Here is a 23,389-nt window from a genome sequence, read left to right as displayed (position 1 = left end):
ACTGACTCCTGCAGCAACAAACATTTCACTTGCTCTATTCCATCTAGGTCTCCTAAGTAATATTCTCAAGGCATCTCTATAATCTACTTGAAAATGTGTCATTTAAATAACTTTTTGAGGCCCAGACTGATTTACAAGATGAAGAGAATTGTTAAGTAATGGCCAGAAAGGTGAGGTCACAGTGACCTTGACCTTTGACCACCAAATTCAGTTTATTAATTAAATTTAATTAATCAGTTTATCCTTGAGTCCAATGGGATGTCTGTGTCAAATTTTAAGACATTTCCACAGGGTGCTCTTGAGATATGGTGTTCACGAGAATGCGATGCCATGAGGTCCCAGTGACTTTGACCTTTGACCACCAAAATCTAATCAGTTCATCCACAAGTCCAAGTGGAAATTTGTGCCAAATTTGAAGAAATTCCCTCCAGCAGTTCTTGAGATATCACATTCACAATAATGAGATGTAGTATGTACATATGGACAGACATACTGATGGATGGACAGACGGACGGAAGGACAGAAAATCCGAAAACACAATAGTGGCACTGTCACTGGTGTGGAGGTATAAAAATATTTGTCTTTTTGCTGGGGAAACCCCTCGAGGTCCCTGGGGGTTCCCATACCCCACTTTAGGAGCCAATGATCGGCAGGACCTACTGTTGCCGTGTTCTGCATCCAACACCACAGTGTTGTCATGGTGACAGGTGAGGGACACTTTGACTTGGAGGGTTAAACATCAGCTACATGTGATCGAGGTGTTGAGACACACACGCACACACACACACAAACACACACACACACACACAGGGTGGTGGGGGTGGTGGGGGGTCGAGCTGCAGCCTCGTCTGTCAATCACCTCCTAAAATAGAAACCTGCAGTCTGATACCGGCTCTCTCTCTCTGTTTATCTTTATGTCTCTTGACCGTCCTCTCTCTCTCTCTAAGCCTGCAGTCTGTCACTAACACTCAACCTCTCACTCTCCCTCCTGCAGGACAGTTGGTGTCGTTGCCCCGAGCCACTGTTGAAGACTGAACTGAAACAAACAGGCTCACACAGAGACCGAATCGCCCAACAGGACCTGAAACTGGACTGGACCTAATCCTTGAATCTGACCACCAACCTCATCTTTAACCAGGAACCAGAACCAGGATAACCCTGTTCTTCACCAGATCCTGATCCTGATTCTGATTTTGATTGAGGAAATTTAGAGGTAAGAATCAGAATCATAATAAACTTCACTCGCCAAGTATGTGAACACAAACAAACTATTTTAATCAGATTTTTTTCATTTCACGCAATACACAAGACTATATGTAAATAACAGCTGTGAAGAAAGGCAACAAAAGCTGAACAAATAAGACAAAGAATAGCCAGAAAAAATAGGTATATGTATAAATATATACAGTGTATATAAACAATGGTGAAAAAGTATTCGGACCTTAGGTAAAAGTACATAAGTACTGTCATTAAAATATAAGAGTACTGAAAGTCAAAGTACTAAATGGCACAGTTCAGATTAATACATGAATGGATTATAATTGATAATTGTTGATGCATTAATGAGTTAGCATTACTAAAATACTACTTTATACTGTCGAGTATCTTAATCTATAATAATCCATAATAATTCATTAGTTGATACAGATTAATCTGTAAATTAACTTGTAACTAATGTTGTTAAATACATTGTAAAATGTACCCAACAGTCATACTTAAGTAAAAGTAAATATTTTGTTTAAATATTACTTTTGTAAAACTGAAAATCAGCAATACAAGTAGTACTTAAAGTGTCTGATATTAAATGTAGTTTGGTATCAAAAGTAATTTTCTGGCAATAATATACTTTATATACTGTAAAATAGCTATCACGGCCTGGCAAATTATCCAATTCGATTTTGCCAATTACCAATTTGCCAATTATTATCTGTCTCTGATGCAGCATACAAAGTAACTAACTAAAGTTATCAAAGGAATGTAGTGGAGTAAAAGTACAATGATTTCCTCCTAAATTAAATGGAGTGGAAGTATGTGGTGACAAAACATTTAAATACTCAAGTACAGTACAAGTACCTCAACATTTTATTTAAATACAATACTTGATACTATAATATTTAAGTTAATGTACTCAGTTACATTCTACCAATGAATATAAATGCATAAAAAAGCAGTAATGAACAACAACATAAGTGAAATGTCTGTGTATATGTACAAGTGTGCTGTTACTTGTAAACAATACAAATAGTGCAAAGAAATAAAATCTGAATTTATATAAATAGAGAAAATAATTATGTACAGCATCTATATGTATACATGTCTATATACCAGACCAATTCAACTGTCAGCAATGCACCCCTTTAACAACCTCATTCTGGCCCCTTACACTTAATTTTTTTCAAATCTGGCCCTTCAAGGAAAGTAGTTGAATAAGCCTGCTGTATACAGTTTATATATACAGCAAGCCTTTAAAACTACCTTTAAAACTGTAAAAATCTAGTCTATAATGAATGATGGATATACGTCATTTGATTGATGGCCTATGGGAAGAAAGTAGCAGATATTGGCATCATCTGCGTATAGGTGGATTTTGAGTAGGCTAGTAAATAACACTATCAATTGCATACAAGTGGATTCTGGATAGTAAATGACTGTATCGTCTGCATACAGGTGGAGTCTCAGTATTAAATAATCCATCAGATCAAATATTCTGAATAATCAGAAACTATAAACTATGAGCACCGGACTGAACAGAAGAGGAGGAGAAAGAGGAGTGAGGGAGTTCTTCCTCAGCAGTCACCGCTGTCCCGAAGTCGACATGCTGCCTCCTCACAACTCAGAGACACAAATTACTCCGCCGTGTTCAATAGTCTCTTCTGTGAAGAACCCTAAGGTCACTTGTAAAGGGCCGTCCGAGGTGAATTACCTGGATGTCTCCTCCACCTCTCACTCTGAGGAAGAGGAGGAGGAGGAGGAAGAGGAGGAGGAAGAGGGGAGTATCAGCGAGTGGTCAGAGGAGGATCTTTCACTCCACTTCTCACCCTCCGTCATCCTCCCATCAGACGACGAGTCTGATCCAGAGAGCGGCTTTGAGTGTGTCGACATCACCATGGAAACACTGGTGAGTTTTATAACTAACAGACTAAGTAACAAACAAACAAACAAACTAACTACCAGTCAAATTTAATCATTTGGTCTTCTTATTGATCAATCTATTGTATTCTGTGTTTTCACCTGCTGTCCAGGTGAACAGTCACGAGGGGGAGGGGCTAAAGATGGTCCCCAAACGACAGATTCAACTGAAGAAGAAGACAGACGCAGAGAAGGAGAAAGCTGAGAAACTGCAGGTAAGTTTCCCATCTGTTCACCATTCTCAACTTGTCTGCCTACCTGTCTGTCTGTTTACCTGTCCACATGTCCAGGTGATACTGAAGGATGGGCCAGTTTCTAACAGTGAGGTGTCAACCAATGAGTTGCTATGTCCTGTGGTCCGTCAGCGCCCTGATCTATTGCTACGTCAGCACAGTATGCCCGCTGCTCTCCAGACGCACTCAACGATCAGTAGTGATGTCGACAGCCACAGGGTTTACAAGGGCCTGGTTGCAGGGGCCAATCAAGGTAATAATACCTGTGCTTCTCAGAAAGCTCCACCCCCTACTGCCTGTACTTGTCAGTAAGCCCCGTCCCTCACCTTTATAGGGAGAAGTGTAATAACAGAAGCAGCTGATAAGATAAAAATGTTCAGTTGACCTCCAATACCTTGTTAAGGTAAAGTCTGGTTTAGATTTAAAACCAACCAATTTTTCTTTTCCTAGGATTATGAAGGCATCACCCACCCTCCTTTGCCTCTGACTGGCTTACACTGATATTCTTACCCTAACCCTAACCAATCACCATCTCACTGCCTCAAATCCTAATCAAACCAACCAGTGAAAGCATGCCTTCACCATCCCTGGAAAAAAAATGTAATGATTAGTTTTCAGTTTGGTATAGAAACATGCTGGTTAGTTAGACTGTTTGTTGTTTTTAGGGTTACCTGGTGGAGGAAACTCAAGGCAGCGGCTGCAGAAGTCCTTGTCTTTGGATGAAACCAAAACAAAGATGGCTTCCTGCATCATCAAGAGCATTCTGTCCAAGAAGATGCAGGCGGAGCAAAAGAACTCTAAAACCTCCCATCTGCAGAAGAAACCTGCAGTGTTAACCAGCCTCCCCCAGCCTGCAGACCAGCAGAGGGTGAGGGAGGGGGGAGGAGGTAAGACAGGTGGAGGTATTCCTAAAGCTCCAGTTCATGTGGTGAGAGATGTGAGGAGTTTAGTTAAAAACATGCGTAGCCTCTCATTCTCCACTGCTGACAACAACAACAAGCCAACAAGCTTCAAGGTGATTGGTCAGGAGGAAAGCCCCCCGCCTACGTATCAGCAGGCTGTGGGGGTCAAAGATCATGATGAAACAAAGAGGAACTGTAAGGCTTCAGTTCACAGTAGCTCCACTGGAGGACACATCACCAAGGTCGCTGCATCTCTCAGCCAATCACAGGACAGAAAGCAGAGCAAAACGTTCAGTCGTCCAATCACACAGCAGAGACGAGGCAGTGAACCAATAATAAACGGAAGTAAGGTGGATGATGTCACCTGGCCGGTTGAGTTGTTAGATCCTCCAACCAACTCACCCACCAGCAAACACCTCTCACAGCTCAGCCAATCAGAGAGAGTGGGAGGTGTGAGTCACCAGGCAGTGACCTCCCTTCCTCGTCCCCCCTCGACCTCCAGACACCCCGAGAGCACCCAGCCTTTGCTCTCTGCCCAGGAACATGCCTCCATCATGGGTGTGACCTCTCAGTTTGCCCCCACCTCCTCCCAGCAGATCTTCCACCCTTGCTTCTACACCCCCACCCCCCTGCCTGCTTTCCCCCCTACCCTGCACCCTCACGTGGGGAAGGTCAGCTACGTGCACACCCCCCTGAGCTACATTCAGACCCAGCTGCAGCCTCCACCTGCTCCCACACTCCATCTGCTGAGGAGGTCTGAGGAGAACCAGAGCAGGTCTACTGGAAACACCCCCGACGAGCCAGACCGCTTCATTAAGACCTACCCAGCTCAACAGACAAGGGTCACAGGTGACCTTGAGAGCAACAGCAACACAGTGTCACCTGCAACAGATGAGCAACACGAGCAACAGAAACATCAGCAGCAGCCGTTTCTGTGTAGCGTTCAGGGTTTTCTACCTGCACAGGTGGGTAGTGACTTACTCGTGGACATCACAGGTTCCAATGCAGCACCTGGGACCCTCCTCAGTGGCCCCACCCCCTGTCATGTAATGTTAGACCCTAAAAGTGGGCAGTGCTTCTATGTGGACACGCCCCCACAGCCTCAGAGAAAGATGCTGCTGGATCCAGAAACCGGTCAGTACGTCCAGGTGTTCCTACCTGCAGCCAGCTCTGCCCCCAACAATGGTGTGTTCCCAGTGCGCTGTGCGAACCCAGCCCGTTTTGCCCCTTCTATGATAAACCCTGCCCCAACTGTCTTGTCAGTGATGCAGTTCCAGCCGACTGTTGCTATGTCACCTATGTATGCCACCCCCTGCCTCCCCTTCACCCTGCACACACCATCAGTTCACTTCACACATACAGCACCATGATGACATCACAGACTGTATGATGACAAGTATGATGACATGCCATGTTTATCTGCAGCTTGAAATTTAATTTCCCTCTCAGTGGTGGAAAGTTACATTTACTAAAGTACTGCAGTTAAGTGCTACTTCCTACTTCTACTCCACTACATTTCAAAAGAAAACATTTAACTTTTTACTTCACCACATTTATTTGAAGACTAAGTTATTATTACTTTGAAAATGAAACAGCCCAGACTCACGCTAAAGCATATAATAGACCCACCAATCTGATTGAGGTCAGTGTGCGAGAGTAACAGAAGTACATGCATGTCTGAAAATGCAGTACCAGCAGGGGGTGATAATGATGTAGGATGAGGATGAACTTAGTAGAAAGAGCCAGAAAGTTTATGTTGGATTGGAGTTGGTTAGTCGATATGTTTTTTTTAGGGCTGACACGGTTATTAATAATCAAGGAGACCAATAACTACTATTTAGAAGCAATATACATTTGCAGAAAAAATAAAAATCATAGTGGTGAATTTGTTTGAGGTACTTCAGATAGCCTACTGGAGTATAGTACTTTTCTGCTACACTTCCACTCCACTGTATTTATTTGACAAATTTAGTTACTAGTTACTTTGCAGATTCAGATAATTCAGTGTTGTTAGGCTAGTATTTGTGATGTATAACCATTCAGATCGTGTTGTGGTCGGGTATTGAGTGAGACCACAAAGTGGAGACTACAAAGAGGGAGAGAGGATGCTGCATAAGAAATTAAGTAGTTAATATTTCAATTAATGTATTAATATTAATATTTAAATTGGCTGTTTTGCTGTGTTGTCAGGTTTCAGCAATGTAACTGCCACATAAGTTTGTTGGTGTTATGATTTATTTAAAAAAATATCAATGCAGTGGGTTTTGTGAGACTTAAAATCTTTAGTTTAAAGGCAGACAGTGCTTCACTAATGTCTCAGAAAAAGCAGCACAATGTCTCCAACAGAGACAATGATGAGTGAATATTTTGTAAGACCGTCATCTGAATAGGCTGTAATCCGATATATACTGCTGAAGTAGGCCAATTGTTTTCAGTGATGTTGGGAAGTTAGGTGGTCCTTGAAGTGTTTTTTATTGTGGTTCTTGGTCTGAAAAAGTTTGAGAAACACTGGTCTGTGGTGACTTTTTTGAGGAAATAGCAATTATAAGCAAAACTATAACCTTTTCCTAAACCTAAACTGTTGTAAATTGTTGAGGTGCATTTATTTTGAAAGTCTAACCGGATGTTGCATGTTTATTAATGACCAAGGAATGTGTCGGTGTTGTTTTCAGGGGTAGTAGGGCCAAACGAGACAGTGATAAGGTTAACCCACGGGTCTATTACATGGTTTGGTGTGATACGAAGTCGTTTAAGGCTAGAATGAGAATATGTCGCTATACAGTAAATTAAACCACCCAACAGTATAAAAGTAAATAAAATGAACTTTACTGCAACCAGCTACAACCTTAAAACGTATCTTACATGTCATTACATCAATAATTATCTGACATTATGATTTATAATAATGTAACGACTAAAGCTCCCATTTGGCTGCGTGAGTGAATATGAACACTTTCAGCACATTGTCTTGATTACATATTTTTATTTAAGTAAGATTTTGAATCCAGGACTAAATACTTCTTCCATCACTGCTACCTCTCTCTTTTCATACCCACCACCATCACCCACCGAACTCCTTATCCTTCAAAGGCTATGTGGTATTTTGTATTGGCACCTTTTATTCATGTATTTATTTATTTTTGTGTGTCTATATGAGTTTTGTGAGCATGCTGTATTATACATGTGGGGTTTGATCGCACTTTATTGAATACAAATCCTTACTCTCTTTTTAATACAGAATTCAGAAGTATTGATGAGCTGAAACAGTTGATGAATGTATAAAAGTTTAACACTTCTGGCTCTTGAAACATAAAAAAAGGTTTGATAATTGACAATAAAGTCAATAGCACCAGAGACAAATCTGTTGATCTTAAATAAAACCAGCTATAGTTACCCGACGTTGGGATAAGGAGGTGAAAAAAATACCAATGAACTGTCATGTACTGTAAGCTGATGCAGCAGCTAATGTAACAGCAAACTGCTTGTTGTCACTGTGTTTATTGGTTATTGATAGTGATGTATTTGTTTGCCCACAAAGCCAATGTCCACCTCTCACTATGACATTATTTCACCTCAAATTGTTTTGGGTTGTTTGTTTTTATTTTTTACACAGTTTTTACAGATGTTTGGTGCTTTTTACTGATTTTTCCCTGAAAGTTTACAATGTGAAACACATGAAGAGCAGGTAAAGAGTAATAATAAATAAATAACTTGCTCAGGAGCATATTGGCAGTACTGTTTATTAAGAACAGAAAATAATCACAACATTAAATGATGTGCACAATCACAGTTCTTTCAAATTGGGAAAAAAGAAGTTTAAACTTTAACAATTGTAATAAAAATGAAAATTCTACAATAGATTTTTCAATAAAAATGTTTTTTGTCACTTTTTGCACAATTTTTTTACAGTGCTTACTCTTACACACAACAAAACACTATTTATTTTTTGATGTTGTAAATAAAAACAAATAAAAAGTAAGAACTTGTATCTCAGTTTCTTGCACAGTTCCGTGAGGTCATGAAAACACTGAGCAATTTACAGCAGATTGTTTGTTGTCCTGAGTTAAAGTACAATTTAATAAAAGACATTACAAAAAAGCAGTTGTGCAGTACACCCCCTCGTCCGTGAACGTTACAATGGTTATCATCATGCTGTGACATCACACTGAGGGACAGTTCTGGTTGCCTTGTTAAACATGAGCAGTTTGTTGACTGTAGAATTTGTAAATGTGAAGAGCAGCTTGTTCCTTTGATGAAACTTCTGAAAGTTTCTGATGATCGGCTGTTAATGGAGCATGTGACAGAATATGAAACTCTGTGATTGGATGTTTGTTAGTGAAATGTACCATGGAAGTTGTAGACCACTCCTGTCCTTCAGTTTGTATGTCCACAGGCAAAGAAGCAAAAATGCTGTAACATAGTTGTTCATCTTTTGTTCTGATATGGCAACTGCAAAAGCGTCATGTTGATCTAAACTGTAACATTGTCAATGAGAAACACTGAAAAATCTACCTACACTTCACACCCAGTGACATCATCACTGCTACACATTAATCAATCTCTGAATTAAACTCCAACACAACAGCTTCTCTGATTCGTCTGATTGTAAGTTATCGCAGCATCAGCTGATAAATAAATCTCTAAAACATTTTAATGTCTGATATGACTGCAGATTTAATTTAATTTCAGTCACAGGTTTGATTCCTGCTCAGTCACACCTTGGTACTGGGCAGGCTGATGTCAGCGGGTTCCTCTTGCTCTTCCTGCTCAGGTGTCGATGGGTTGTCTGACTCCCTGAAACCTGTGAAGGTGGGGCTGATGGGAAACCGTCTGAGCCATCGAATTCGCTTGACTGCATCCATCCCCAGAGGAAAATCATAGGAGGAAGAGGAGGAGGAGGAGGAAGACCTCCATTGGACTAAACCTCGCTCTTCTCTGGAACCTGAAGACACACACATACACACAGTGTTTATGTGTGTCCCTGTGTATGTCTGTGTATTTTTGTGTGTAAGTGCTTTACCTGGTATTGTGTTGTCAAGACAAAAAGCCAGAAAACCTCCAACAAACATCTCGGTGGACAGAAGAACAGTCAGGATCTGATCAAGTTCTGCAAGACCTGAACACACAGAAAGTATCTGTAGGAGCCACATCTAACAGCTGATCTACATTACACATACACAAGCACACACACCTGTTTTGATGGAGTTGGGGTGTGTGTCCATATACGTTGGCAGTGTCAGACCGAAGAATATTGAGAACCCAAGAACAAAAAGATTTCTGGACGAGTTCAAATCCACCAGCTGCAGGTTAGAGAGACCGACAGCTGTGATCATACCTGAAAGACACCAACACACCTGAATTATTATTATATCACTAACACACCTCTATTTACACATGTTACCTGTATCTGTGACTCACCAAACAGTGTGCAGAACATTCCTCCAAGGATCGGATCTGGCAGCGAGGCGAAGAGAGCTGTGAACTTTCCGACTGATCCCAACAGGAACATGATGCCTGCTCCATACTGCACCACCCGCCTGCTACCTACCTGCACACAGACTCAACAATTTAAACATTCATGTCATGAACTGACTGTAGAGGACATTTCTGCAGATGTCAGGAATACAGATGAGAGGTCACATGACTCATGAGGTCTGAGAACTCACTGAAGAGACCTGGGGACTAGTTGCAGAGGTCTGGGCACTAGTTAAAGAGATTTGTGGGATAGCTGTACTGACACCTGGGGACTAGTCATAGATGCCTAGGGATGGATTGTAGTTGTAGAGACCTGGGGAATGGTTACAAAGCTCTGAGGACTAGCTGAGATGGCTTGGTACTAGTTGCAAAGGTCTGGTACTAATTGCACAGGTCTGGGCACTAGTTGTGGAGGTCTGAGGACTAGTTGCAGAGACCTTGGGACTCATTGTCAGACCTGGGGAATGGTTACAAAGCTCTGAGGACTAGTTACAGATGGCTGGGGACTAGTTGCATGGGTGTGGGCACTAGTTGGAGAGATCTGGGGACCAGTCATAGGGACCTTAGGACAAGTTGCAGAGGCCTGGGGACGAGTTGTAGAGATCTGAGGACCAGTTGCAAAGGGCTGAGGACTAGTTGCAGATGGCTGTGGAATATTTGCAGAGTTCTGGCACAGGTCTTGGCACAAATTGGAGAGGTCTGAGGAATAGTTGCAGGGGACTAGGGATTAGATGCAGTGGCCTGGGGACAAGTTGTAGAGACCTGGGGACTGGTTGTAAAGATCTGATGATTAGTTGTAGAGGGCTGGGAACTATTTGCAAGGGTCTGGACTCTAGTTACACAAGTCTTAGAACTAGTTGCAGAGGTCTGAAGACTTGTCTAGAGACCTTGGGAATAGTTGAATAGGGCATAGGGCTGGAAACTAGTTGCAAAAGTCTGGGCACTAGTTAAAGGTCTGAGGACTAGTTGCCATTCCAGGGAACTAGTTCCACAGGTTTCGGTACTAGTTGCAGAAGCCTGAGCATGCTGATCCTTCATGATCAGGAAACATCAGAAAACACCAGCCAATCTGTAATCAATCAGCTCTCGTCCAGACCCAGTTAATTCCAAATAAACATAACTGCTGCAGGTGGGCAGGGCCTCAGTTACCTTGGTGATGCCCAGAACGCCTATATTTGGACTGGAGGAGGTAGAGCCATTTCCTGTCCCTAAAAGGCCAGCAATGATGCAGCAGACACCCTCCGTGAAGATTCCCCTGAAACAAACGAACAAAAACCATCAAACACCTGTGTGGGCGGAGTCTGTCAGGTAAGATAATATTACTTTCCATCTCACCTGTTGATGGCATGGATCGGAGGGGGCGCGGCTCCAGACAAACGAGCACAGGCGTAATAATCACCAATGGACTCCACAATACCTGCTGTGGTTGCACTCAGCATTCCCAGAACCCCGGCAACCGTTACCACTGGCAACCCCCACTGGCCTGTCAGAGACCAGAGGAAAGGGGAAGTCCATTTTACTCAAGAAAAAAACTCTGATCTCCACCTTCACTCATCATCATCACCTGTGACCACACAGAAGATTTAACTTGTCTAGCTGTGACGTCTGATCTTTGATTACTCACTGACTGTTTCTGTCCAATTTTAAACTCATGTTCCTATGTTCAAGTACAAAGGAAGTTCTTTGAAGGATAGACAATCAGTGACAATCAGCTGTGAAGTCTGTGATTGCCTAGTAGCCTACTGTGTCTTACAGGGGTAGGGGACTCTGAACCAGGGGGCTGAAGCAATGATGTCACCGCGGGCATCGGTCCGGGCCTTGTGTCCATAGTAATTGGGGTCGGTCGGCAACAGGTTGGTCAGAGTGAGAATGTAGCAAACGAGCCAAACCAACAGGATGGCGAGGATGATCTGAGAGAGACATGAAATTAAACTGAAAATAACTTTTTGTTTCTAAAAGTTCAGAGAATTAAAGAAGAACTGAAATCTGAGACTGACATTGTTGGTACAGTGTCGTTCACCCAGCTGTTTGACGTGCACCTGAATCCCACCTATTGTCCTTTGGACATTATACCGTCCCACTTTTTCAAGGAGGTTTTGATACAATCTACCCCCTTATCTTGGCTGTAATGAATAACTGTTGAACCCATGAAGTCGTCCCATGTAGTTTTAAATATGCTATTGTATAAGCCTTACCTAAGACACCTAACCTAAACCCATGTGACCACCTTCCAGGCTAACATTAATCTCTAAGATTTTGGAAAAAGTTGTCTGTCAGGTTGCCTACTATTTGAACTCTTTCAACATCTTTGACAAATTCCAATCTGGGTTTAGAGCACTGCATATCACAAAATCTGCTCAGCTGCAGGTACATATAGATATCCTTCTCTCTGTAGACTCTTGCTCTTCTGCATTTTAGCCTTGCGTGATCTTTTTGCATCATTTGACACAATCGACCATGAAGGTGGCGAGACGACATTATTTGGTCAACGTCTCGGCAATGTCTTCCTAATTGGTAATCGCTCCCCATACTACGTCTTCCCAATGTTACTTGTGCCGATGATGGCAAGACGTATGTGTGCTATTAGGGTTTATAATGGTTTACACGCTATCTGAAAGGTAGTATTTTCATTATATATGCTTCTCCTTTGAGAAACAACATTTTGTATCACTGTTATCTGGACAATACACAATTTCATAAATACCAGTTTGACGGACTGACTAACATCATCTACTGACACTATCACCTGACACTTCACCTGGTTCTGTTTTTGTTTGTGTATTTGTATTTTTTGTATTTACAGGGAACATCTTGAAGATTTGCACTCTGGTGGTGGTCAGTCCTTTCTTTCTGCTGTAAAAAGGAACAGGAACTGATGTCGATCTCAGGTACTGAGCAAATAGCAAGATAAAGAAAATACACCTGCAGAGATTCAGAAAGAGAGAGAGAGAGAGAGAGAGAGAGAGAGAGAGAGAGAGAGAGAACTGTTTGTCTGCCAAAAATGTTGTAGTTCATGTATATTCAGTATTAGAGACAGGTAAGAAGGAGAAAAAACAGGTGTCTCACAGTGCTGACAGGCCCCAGTGAGACCCGGCTCTGTCTCCAGCTGTTTTAAAAACAGACAAGCCGATCAGTGAGACAGTTGGAGTGATGGTGAGCGGGCCAATGTACTCCAGCAGCAAACCTGGCAACCCACACAGACCGATCACAAGCTCCACAACACTGGAAATGATGATGGCCCCCTGGATCTGAAACACACACACAAATTTTTTTTATAAATTGTTCTCAATTTAATTATCTCAGTGACTGCAGCAAAATCCTCCCTCATACCTCTCTGATGCGTGGCTGCCAGATGTGCGAGGTGTTGAGTGGAAGACTCCAGTTCCCATAAATCTCCTCTGCAGAGGAACAAAACGAAGAACTTCTTTATCATCATCATCATCATCATTTTTTTTTTCCATTTAATTACAGAAGATTGACAGACAGACTGACTGTCTCACCCTCACTGGGACACTTCCAGCGGTCCAGACTGAGGATGGCTTGTGCAGGAACCAGGAAAGCAAATGCACTGGCCTGGAACAGAGGGAGTCTGTACACACAGAAACACAAAAAAAGTACAAACATGTTAATCTAACCTGACTCCCAGTCTCACCTGCCAACCCAGTCTTGCCTGACTCTCACAGACTCACCTGACTCCCACGGTGGTCTGGATCAGAGTTGTGATACCAACGGTGAAGAAAATGGTTCCAATTAGCTGACTGATGGTGTTCTGGTCTTGTCCGACACACATGGCTTCAGCCAGAAGAAATGGTACTGCTATAGTGCCGCTGAAACATGTCAGGTAATGCTGAGGATAGAGTGCAACAGGTGACATAAATATCAATCCTTCCATGCTTGTGATGGTCAAAGTAAAAAAAACACGACTTCTATTTAACCATCCACCAAACCTGCAAATGCTGAGTCATGATTCACACCCAAACAATGACAAAACTGTTCATATAAAACCCAGAAACGTCCCAGACCAGTCTACACCCAATTTAAAACTGAATCTAACCAGTCGAAACCAAATAAAACCAATCTTATCCCAGCAAATTAACCCGGTACAAACCCAGTCCAATCCCAGTCTAATAGCGAATGTAACCAGTCTAAACCAAATCAGACCAGTTAAATCACAGTCTAACACCAAATCTAACCAGTGTAAACCAAATTAAGACCAGTCTAATCCCAGTCTAAAACTGTATCTAACCAGTCTAGACCAAATCAGACACATCTAATCCCAGTCTAATTCCAGTCTAAAGCCGAATCTAACCAATCTAAACCAAAATCAGACGAGTCTAAACCCAGTCTGAAACCTAATCTAACCAGTCTAAAACATATCAGACTAATCTATTACCAGTCTAATCCGAATCTAATCATTCTAAACTGGATCAGACCAGTCTAATCCCATCATAAATCCTGTAAATGTATGTATGTAAATAAAACCTGATCATTGTCTAATCCCGGTCTAACCTGAATTAAATAAATGTAATCCCCATCTAATCCCAGTTGTACCTGTAGTCCCAGTAGAATACACAGGTACCACGGTGGGACATCTTCAATAGTGTAAATCATGTCTGATCCCGCTTTCGGCAATCCTACTGGCTGTTTATTCTCTCCGTCTTCACCCAATGGAGGGATAACCATGTCTGCCTTGTGGTCCCGCTCCTCTGACAGGTAGTCATGACTCTGATTGGACAGACAGACACACCTGTTAGTAAAGGTAACTGCAGCACTAGCACAAGTCGCAAAGTCATAAAAACAAGAAATACCGGATCAAAGTGGATTGGAGTCATGAAATATGATTATAAATGACACACACCCAAATGAGGTTAAAATATTATCATTTAAAAAAAACAAAACAATAGGAGAACAATATCCTGAAGTAATGCATTTTAAGAGAAACGAAGAATTAGAGCTTGGATGACCTCCTCAGATGGATCATTTATAACATTTGGTCACAAATGTAACAATTTGTCAGCGTTGAGACCACTAACTGCACGGCTAACTGAGCAAACTAGCTAGCCACAGCTAACGTTACAGTCAAGCCCCCAGGAAGAGCACATAATTGGTGCATGTGAGTAGAATGGGTGTGCCGATAAATTAGCTGATAAGAAAATGTCATCAGATTGGCGTTACAAGTTGAGAAAACATTGGAGATGTTGCATTCAGAGCAGTCACCCTGTAACGTTACATTTAAGACAGAAAATGAGGGAAACAATGTTAAGTGTCCCCCTAAGAAACCAGCACGTAGATCAACTTTCATATAAAATCATCATCACAATCAGAAAAAACTTTATTGTCCCTTGCAAACTTACACATGGGATAAAAACATTACATTACACTAACAAATACTACTAATAGTAAAATCATTGTAAAAGAACTACAAGTTTATGAGTTTCACTGGCTCACGTTTTCCAATAAACCTTGGAATTCATTCATAGTTCAGCAGTTTCACACACACACACACACACACACACACACACTCACACATGCGTGCCTTTTCTATGAATCACGGTGTCACAGTGACCCAGAAGAAACATCACATGGCTCCTATAGACAATAACACTCAAGGACGCACAAGGTCCTCAAGGGATGTCACTTATCACTTTAATACTCTATCATGATACTTTCACCTGTTACCAATAAACTGTTTACTAGTGGAATGTTACAAACACACAGGTGGTTTTTCCCAGTCTTTTGTTCCTCCTGTCACAACTTGTTTGAAACATGTCAAATTCCGAATCAATGAAGTCCATGAGGTAAAACATTAATTATACTGTCTTTGTACTGTTTTCAATTGAGTATATGTCAAAAAGGATTAGCATTTTTTGGGGGGAGTTTTGCTTGTAAGTACTTACTTACGTATCTCTGATGTTTTTAAATTTTTATGTTGCATCTTCTGCCTCATTAAGACACCTTTTAAGAGAATGGTCTAGACCTGCTCCAATTGAAAAGCGTCATTAGTTAATTGGCACTAAACTGATAAAATTGACTGACTTGACCAAAATCGAGTCTCAAGGTTTGAGACTTTTGAATCTTCACTAGATTTAAATAAAGTTCTGAGAGTTTGAACCAAGTTTGTTCTGGTGGACACAGAATTTAAAACTTCAACCAAATTAACAAAATAATCTGAGGTGATTTCACTGAAACGTTCACCTGTTCATCACCTGTTCTCCAGTCCATCTGTCTTAACTCAGCGAGACAGTGACTGGCAACTCGATTTTTTCACTGACAGAAACAACCAGATTGCTTTAAATAATGAGTCAATATTTAATGATCAGTTTACCTTACGGCCGTCTTCCATTTCACCTGCAGCTGTCTGACTTCCTGCTGCTTCCTGATGATCGAGCAGTGAAAAAGAGAGAGAGAGACAGAGAGAGGGAGAGAGAGAGAGAGGAAGAGAGAGAAGAAGAGAGAGTGTACTTTTCAGGTGAAAGTCCACAGAGATTAACAACAGATTATTAACCATCTCTCTCTCTCTCTCTCTTTCTCTCTCACACACACACGCACACACGCACACACACACACACACACACCTCCATGTGACAGAAATGTACTCACCTCTTCAGGTGTGTCACTTTCACTGAGGCAGCAGTTTATGATCACTAATTATCGATTACTGATTACTGGTTATCACTGAGGCCCCGACTGCTTCTGTGGTTGTTACGGCTGTCATTCACACTCAGCACTCTGTTTAAAGTTGTTTCTAACACTTGAGCACCTGTTTGATGGAGATAAAGGGTCCAATAATCATTAATTCTTCTCAACCACGATCAACACTTACGGTATGTTCACAGGTGTTTTTACTCTACCTGAGTTCAGGTCCAGTGTCACCACTTCCTGCTCTCAATCTGTGACTTAATTGTCAATAATATGATGTGACTTTATGTTAATGAGACATTATGATCATTTGTCTTTGTTAATGATACATTATGATCATGTGCCTTAATGTTAAGGAGGCTTTGTGACTTTTGTTAATGAGACTTTGTGATCACGTGACTTCATGTAAATGACACTTTGTGGTCATGCGACTTTATGTTAATAAGACTTTATGACCATGTGACTTTATGTTCATGAGACTTTATGTTAATGAGACTTATGTGACTTTATGTTACTAAGACTTTATGATCACGTGACTTTATGTTAATAAGACTTTGTGACTTTATGTTAATGAGACTTTGAGACTTTATGTTAATGATATGTGACTTTATGTTACTAAGACTTTATGATCATGTGACTTTATGTTAATAAGACTTTATGATCATGTGACTTATGTTAATTAGACTTTGTGACTTTATGTTAATGAGACTTTGTGATTTTATGTTAATGAGACTTTATGACCATGTGACTTTATGTTAATAAGACTTTATGATCATGTGACTTATGTTAATAAGACTTTGTGACTTTGTTAATGAGACTTTGTGACTTTATGTTAATAAAACTTTATGACCATGTGACTTTATGTTAATGAGACTTTGTGATTTTATGTTAATAAGACTTTGTGACTTTATGTTAATGAGGCTTTGTGACTTTATGTTAATAAGACTTTATGACCATGTGACTTATGTTAATAAGACTTTGTGACTTTATGTTAATGAGACTTTGTGACTTTATGTTAATGAGACTTTGTGATTTTATGCTAATGAGACTTTATGACCATATGACTTTATGTTAATGAGACTTTATGACCATGTGACTTTATGTTAATAAGACTTTATGACCATTTGACTTTATGTTAATGAGACTTTATGTTAATGATATGTGACTTTATGTTAATGAGACTTTATGATCATGTGACCTTATGTTAATAAGACAGTCACTTTATGTCAATGAGACTGACTTTGTTAATAAGACTTTGTGACTTAGTGTTAATGAGACTTTGTGACTTTATGTTAATGAGACTTTATGTTAATGATATGTGACTTTATGTTACTAAGACTTTATGATCATGTGACTTTAAGATCATGTGACTTATGTTAATAAGACTTTGTGACTTTATGTTAATGAAACTTTGTGACTTTATGTTAATGAGACTTTGTGATTTTATGTTAATAAGACTGTGACTTTATGTTAATGAGACTTTGTGACTTAATGTTAATAAGATTTTGTGACCATGTGACTTTATGTTAATAAGACTTTGTGACTCTATGTTAATGAGACTTTGAGACTTTATGTTAATGATATGTGACTTTATGTTACTAAGACTTTATGATCATGTGACTTTATGTTAATGAAACTTTATGATCATGTGACTTATGTTAATATGACTGTGACTTTATGTTAATGAGACTTTGTGACTTTATGTTAATAAAACTTTGACCATGTGACTTATGTTAATAAGACTTTGTGACTTTATGTTAGACTTTATGTTAATGATATGTGACTTTATGTTACTAAGACTTTATGATCATGTGACTTTATGATCATGTGACTTTATGTTAATGAAACTTTGTGACTTTATGTTAATGAGACTTTGTGACTCTATGTTAATGAGACTTTGAGACTTTATGTTAATGATATATGACTTTATGTTACTAAGACTTTATGATCATGTGACTTTATGTTAATAAGACTTTATGATCATGTGACTTATGTTAATATGACTTTGTGACTTTATGTTAATGAGACTTTGTGATTTTATGTTAATAAAACTTTATGACCATGTGACTTATGTTAATAAGACTTTGTGACTTTATGTTAATGAACTTTGTGACTTTATGTTAATGAGACTTTGTGATTTTATGTTAATGAGATTTTATGACCATGTGACTTTGTTAATAAGACTTTATGACCATGTGACTTTATGTTAATGACACTTCATGTTAATGATATGTGACTTTATGTTAATGACACTTTATGATCACGTAACCTTGTTACTAAGACTGTCACTTTATGTCAATGAGACGTTGACTTTGTTAATAAGACTTTATGACCATGTGACTTTATGTTAATAAGACTTCTTGACCATGTGACTTTATGTTAATGAGACTTTGTTAATGAGACTTTATGATCATGTGACTTTATGTTAATAAGACTTTTTTTCACTCCCGTTTAAATGTGGTTTTTGAATTGGATCTGTATCCCAATATGTTATCTAGATAATAAACGATCTGATCTTGCCTTTGTGTTTATTCCTTGCATTTTTAATGAACATTCTCGTTATCCACATTGATTGGATCCCTGTTCCCCCATCACAACAAAACACAGCTCTGCAAAGAAAACGTGATTAAATAAACTAATAAAAATAAAAAACAAATCCAATCCAAAACTGATCAATAATCCAACAAAACTGGTTTCACACATGCAGCCTTTTTATTGCATTTATCATCTGAAGTTTATACACAATATTACAATAATAATAATAATAATTTCTATGATTTTCGTCACATATTTGCATCATTTTCAGAGCAGAGCAATAAAACGCCTGAGGACGGACAGATGATTCAAACCAAGAATAACCTTCAGATAACCAGTTCAGACCAGTTTAAACCAGTTCAGACTGCAGATCAGGACTCTGCGTTGCAGCAGCTCTTCATAAATCCTGAACAAAAATGGCCAATATAAGTTTTCAGTGACTACTGACTTAGAATGAATCATTTACTAAATCAGGTTGCGCCATTTCAACTTAAGAAATGTCTCAGCTGATAAAGACTAGCGATGTGTAAATCTGTGGCTAGGAGACATCTGCTAGTATAATTTCCAAAAAGTAAAAAAAATAAATAAAAAAGTTTCAGAGATTTAACCAAGTCTTTGTAAATGTATGCATTTGTTTAATTTTTGTGTGCATAAATGGACAGACCGGTGTGTTCAGAGTTAGTAGTACTCATAAACTTTACAGTCAGAGGGAAATATCTGATTTTAGCAAGCTTAACTGGTGATATTTAGCTACTTATTTAGTCAAACATTATTAGCATAACATTTAATAGTTTGAGGTGTAATTTCCTGAAATGTAATATATAATCTTCCAGATTTTATCGTTATTAAACAGGATTTATCAAGTTTCAGGTCAGATATGTTGACTGTACTCCTTTTAAAGCCTACCTCTTTTATTCTAAATGGGTCAGACATTAGCATGCTTATGTTAGCTTTGTTGGTCATTTCAGTTATACCCCTTTTCCACTGGTCAAAAATACCACCTAAACCCACCCAGATCATGCTTTTGTGTGCAATGGGACTGTGTAAACTCAGCTGATCACTGATCTAAATGTAAGACCCGGGTAAACACGCTAAATTCCGCTGTGCGAAGTGATGATGCATTATCAACAGTCGGTTGTGGCGCGTAAATAAATAAGGAATTGGGGATGCGGTCTATTCAAAGACACTTTATTACTGGACATAGCATCGGAGGCGGAGCCCCATTCATTCCTGTGAGAGCTGCTCAGTGGTGTTTAGAAGCCAACAAAACTCGACTTCCTGTGTATAAAAAATACCTGAATCGCCTGAATTGTGCGGCTCTTCTAGACTTTCCAAGTTATTGGACCAAATGGCTCATTATGATAGTGAAACGAGTCAATTCGCGGGGGTTGTGATGCTCAAAATAATTTATCCAGCGTTTTACAGATGCTTCTTTCACTATTGTTGTTTTCTCTCCTGTTACAATTGTTTCTGGCACATTCGTGACATTAAACATGACGTCAGTGACGTACAATGTCACATAACGCTTTAGATAAAAATCAGACAGGCTGGATTGCCTGCAGGGTGTGGGAATGGGGTCAATAGGCAATTTTTAGCAGGATGACCTGCATTTAAAAAACCTGTGCCGACCCGCTAATTTTGGTGGAAAAGCGGTATTAGCTACACCTGGAGGTTAGTGGGTGTAATTATTTCATAATTTCGATATGTAACTAGTTTGTGAGCTGCAACCTGTTTTAGTTATGATAGAACACTTTGTTAGCACTAACGTTACCATGAGGCTAAATTTGAACTTATGAACAGCTGTTACAACCGACTGCTAGTTCCTAGGTGTAGAAACAAAAATGTTCAAACTCTGAACCTGTTTCCTCTACAGGACCTGGTTCCTGTGTTTTATAAACTGTCACAATTTTATATATTAATCATTAAAAGTCAACAGCAGGTTAACTCCATCAATTTGGGGTTTGTTCAGAGTAAAAACAAACAAACAAAAAACAGCTGGTTATTGAATTAATCTGAATCTAGATCTCTGTTGGAGCAGGATTTAGATGAGGTAAGAATCTTTAAGGTCTGTGTAAAAAGTTAGAAAGTCTGTATAACCAGGAGGCGATTTACAAGGGCGTCACTTTGTGGTTTAAAAGTGGTGGGACATAAGGGCTCAGTCATAGTCTTCAACTTTGAGGCAATGTAATGAGATGATCGTATGAGGTCAGAGTAGATAATTATAGCAGGAAATAAATTGCATATTGGCACAGCAAAATTCATTAAAGGTCATATTGATAACATTTGTATGTGGACCAATCATTTAAAAAGAAGTAATACATAGATACTCTTTTGCTTAAAAACATCATTATGATTCTGAATCAATAATTAAAATAAAATAGTTGGGTTCAAAATGATTGTTTTGTTTATCTCTGTGTAAGAATTCAGCTGGTTCCAGCTTCTTACAAGGTGAATGAGCCAATAGTATAACGTTCTTGGTATCATGTGATATTGATGTTTCGTTAGTGATCAACAATTTAATTAAAAAAACAAAAAAAAACAAAAAAACAAAAACTGATCAAAAAGTGGTGGGGACATGTCCCTCATGTAAATTTGAGGGGGACTGTGATCCCCCTTGTTAGCAAAATTACCAAAAATCCATCCCCCTTGTTGACCTGTCACCCCCCTCCATCCCCCGAGGTCACTACTATGTGGACACTGGTCCAGGTGTGGACCCAGATGCCATCTTATCCTGACCCCAACCTAGAACCAATAAATCATTGGCGGCTAAAAAACTCAAGCTAAAATTCAATGTGAAGTTTTCTCTGAAATTATTCAAGCATATTCAAGGGAAATTTTTATATTTATATTAACTTTATAGCAACGTTTTAATATCCCACAGCAGGGGTCATAATACACCTGTTGACACATGAAGCTGAAGAACATTTCTGTCTCTACACCTGATGAGTGAAAAAAACCACCTGTCAATCACACTGACTGGAGCTATGCTAACATTTTCCCCCGACTGCCACACTCTGTGCTAAGCTTGGCTAACAGCTAACCCCCATTGCCAGTCTCTGTGCTAAGCTAAGCTAAGATGTCCTGACCTATCGCTTAACAATAAACATTAATCTGTGAGCTGATTGATTGATAGATTAATGGTCTGATTGCTGATTGGAGGTCGCAAAATAAAACATGTGATGTCATTGGTTTGAGTCTAGTATCCATGGAAACGCTCAGTGATCAGACAAAACTGATGCATAAGCTTCCTTCTCTTTATAAATATAAACTCTTCACTTAAATAATTATTGATTATTTATGTCCATGTGATTGGTCATCAGTTGCTCTAGCTCCGCCAACAGCCTCTTAGCCAATCACAGCGCAGGATTCTCAGCATCAGCAGCTCTTCAGAGTCGTGCTGCAGAGAGACAAAGAGAGAGGTGTCACCAATGATGTCACCAGAGTTTTATTTTCCAGGATGACGAAGACATTACCCGCCATTCTCCGCCTCTGATTGGTTAACTCTGATATTCTGAAGCTACAGTCACACAAACGCGAATCAAAGTAAATGAAAATCTCACTCATCATGCCTTAACATAATCAACCAAATTAATCAGGGCAACAACTAACAAGAGGCAAAATATGAAGGGTCATGACTTTGCCATACTGGGGAAAAGAAATTATGTCACTGATATGTCATCAGAGAGAGCGATAAATAGATTTTTATATAAACCAATTCTCTTTTAAATTGAACTTCACTTGAGATAATGAATCTTTCTGTAATGAGACTAAAACTTTAAACTGTTTTAATATTTTCCTCGATGCTACCTGATTGTTGATTAATGGATGTGAAGCTGTAGCTGTTGCACTTATAACCCTCTAATATTCTGTTCAGTTAATTCCAGATTGCTGATGTATATGTTTGATACATATATCGTTATATTAACGTTAAAGCTAACTGATGTTTTAGTGTTTAAAAAACACATCATAAACATATAATCACTTTTAAAGTGATATGTTGAACTTATCAGCAAAAAGTTGCTTATCTACACATCCAGCAGTTAGCAATTTAACCCATACCTGCTGATAACGAGCAGTATTTACCCAGCTCCAGATTATATATTCTAATATTTAGTGAGTAGCTACTGGTATTTTCCCACTCTTATCATCAGAGATGTTTTTTACTTAAAATCAGCAACGCATTATGTAAATGTTAACACTTTTAACCAATCCGATAATTTAGTTTTTTTGTTTTTTTTTCCAGTCTCATTAAATCAAGTTTGTCTCTAAAATCGAGAAATTTCAAGAGTTCTGAACAGGTCTGAAGATAAAAACAGAAACATTATTCTAACGTTGCTGATATTTTTGGTAAAAACAACTCTGGAGACCCGTTTACCAAACATCTGTTTGCAGGTGAGAAAGTCTGACTGAGGTATGCAACCAGCGTGCTGCTGAGCAAGGCACCGCTGTGACCCCTGCGGTAAAATCCCCACAGAA

At 39.4% G+C, this 23,389-nt stretch overlaps 1 protein-coding gene across 1 annotated transcript; it reads right to left on the bottom strand.

Annotated features, from left to right (window-relative positions):
- Window positions 1-8,011: 8,011 nt before the first annotated feature.
- Window positions 8,012-16,081, bottom strand: slc23a1 (solute carrier family 23 member 1). Its single transcript, XM_073479529.1, has 14 exons — window positions 16,065-16,081; window positions 14,291-14,464; window positions 13,429-13,586; window positions 13,240-13,328; window positions 13,070-13,137; window positions 12,806-12,987; window positions 12,541-12,661; window positions 11,493-11,649; window positions 11,075-11,222; window positions 10,889-10,994; window positions 9,683-9,812; window positions 9,456-9,599; window positions 9,285-9,380; window positions 8,012-9,206 (listed from the first exon to the last, which is right to left on the bottom strand). Exons 2-14 carry the CDS (start codon window positions 14,420-14,422, stop codon window positions 8,977-8,979), a joined length of 1,761 nt encoding a protein of 586 aa, XP_073335630.1. The 5' UTR covers window positions 14,423-14,464; window positions 16,065-16,081; the 3' UTR covers window positions 8,012-8,976.
- Window positions 16,082-23,389: the final 7,308 nt, after the last annotated feature.

Source organism: Pagrus major, chromosome 13 (genome assembly GCF_040436345.1).
Source record: "Pagrus major chromosome 13, Pma_NU_1.0".
Classification (NCBI taxonomy): Eukaryota; Metazoa; Chordata; class Actinopteri; order Spariformes; family Sparidae; genus Pagrus; species Pagrus major.
This window is presented reverse-complemented; position numbering and strand designations above follow the sequence as displayed.

Excerpts from the sequence above, each read along its gene's own strand:
- slc23a1 (XM_073479529.1), bottom strand. The coding sequence starts at position 14,422 with ATGGTTATCCCTCCATTGGGTGAAGACGGAGAGAATAAACAGCCAGTA. Across the intron at positions 13,587-14,290 it reads GTATTCTACTGGGACTACAG|CATTACCTGACATGTTTCAG; the intron begins GTACAACTGGGA and ends CTCTATCCTCAG. Across the intron at positions 9,381-9,455 it reads CCCCAACTCCATCAAAACAG|GTCTTGCAGAACTTGATCAG; the intron begins GTGTGTGTGCTT and ends CTGTGTGTTCAG.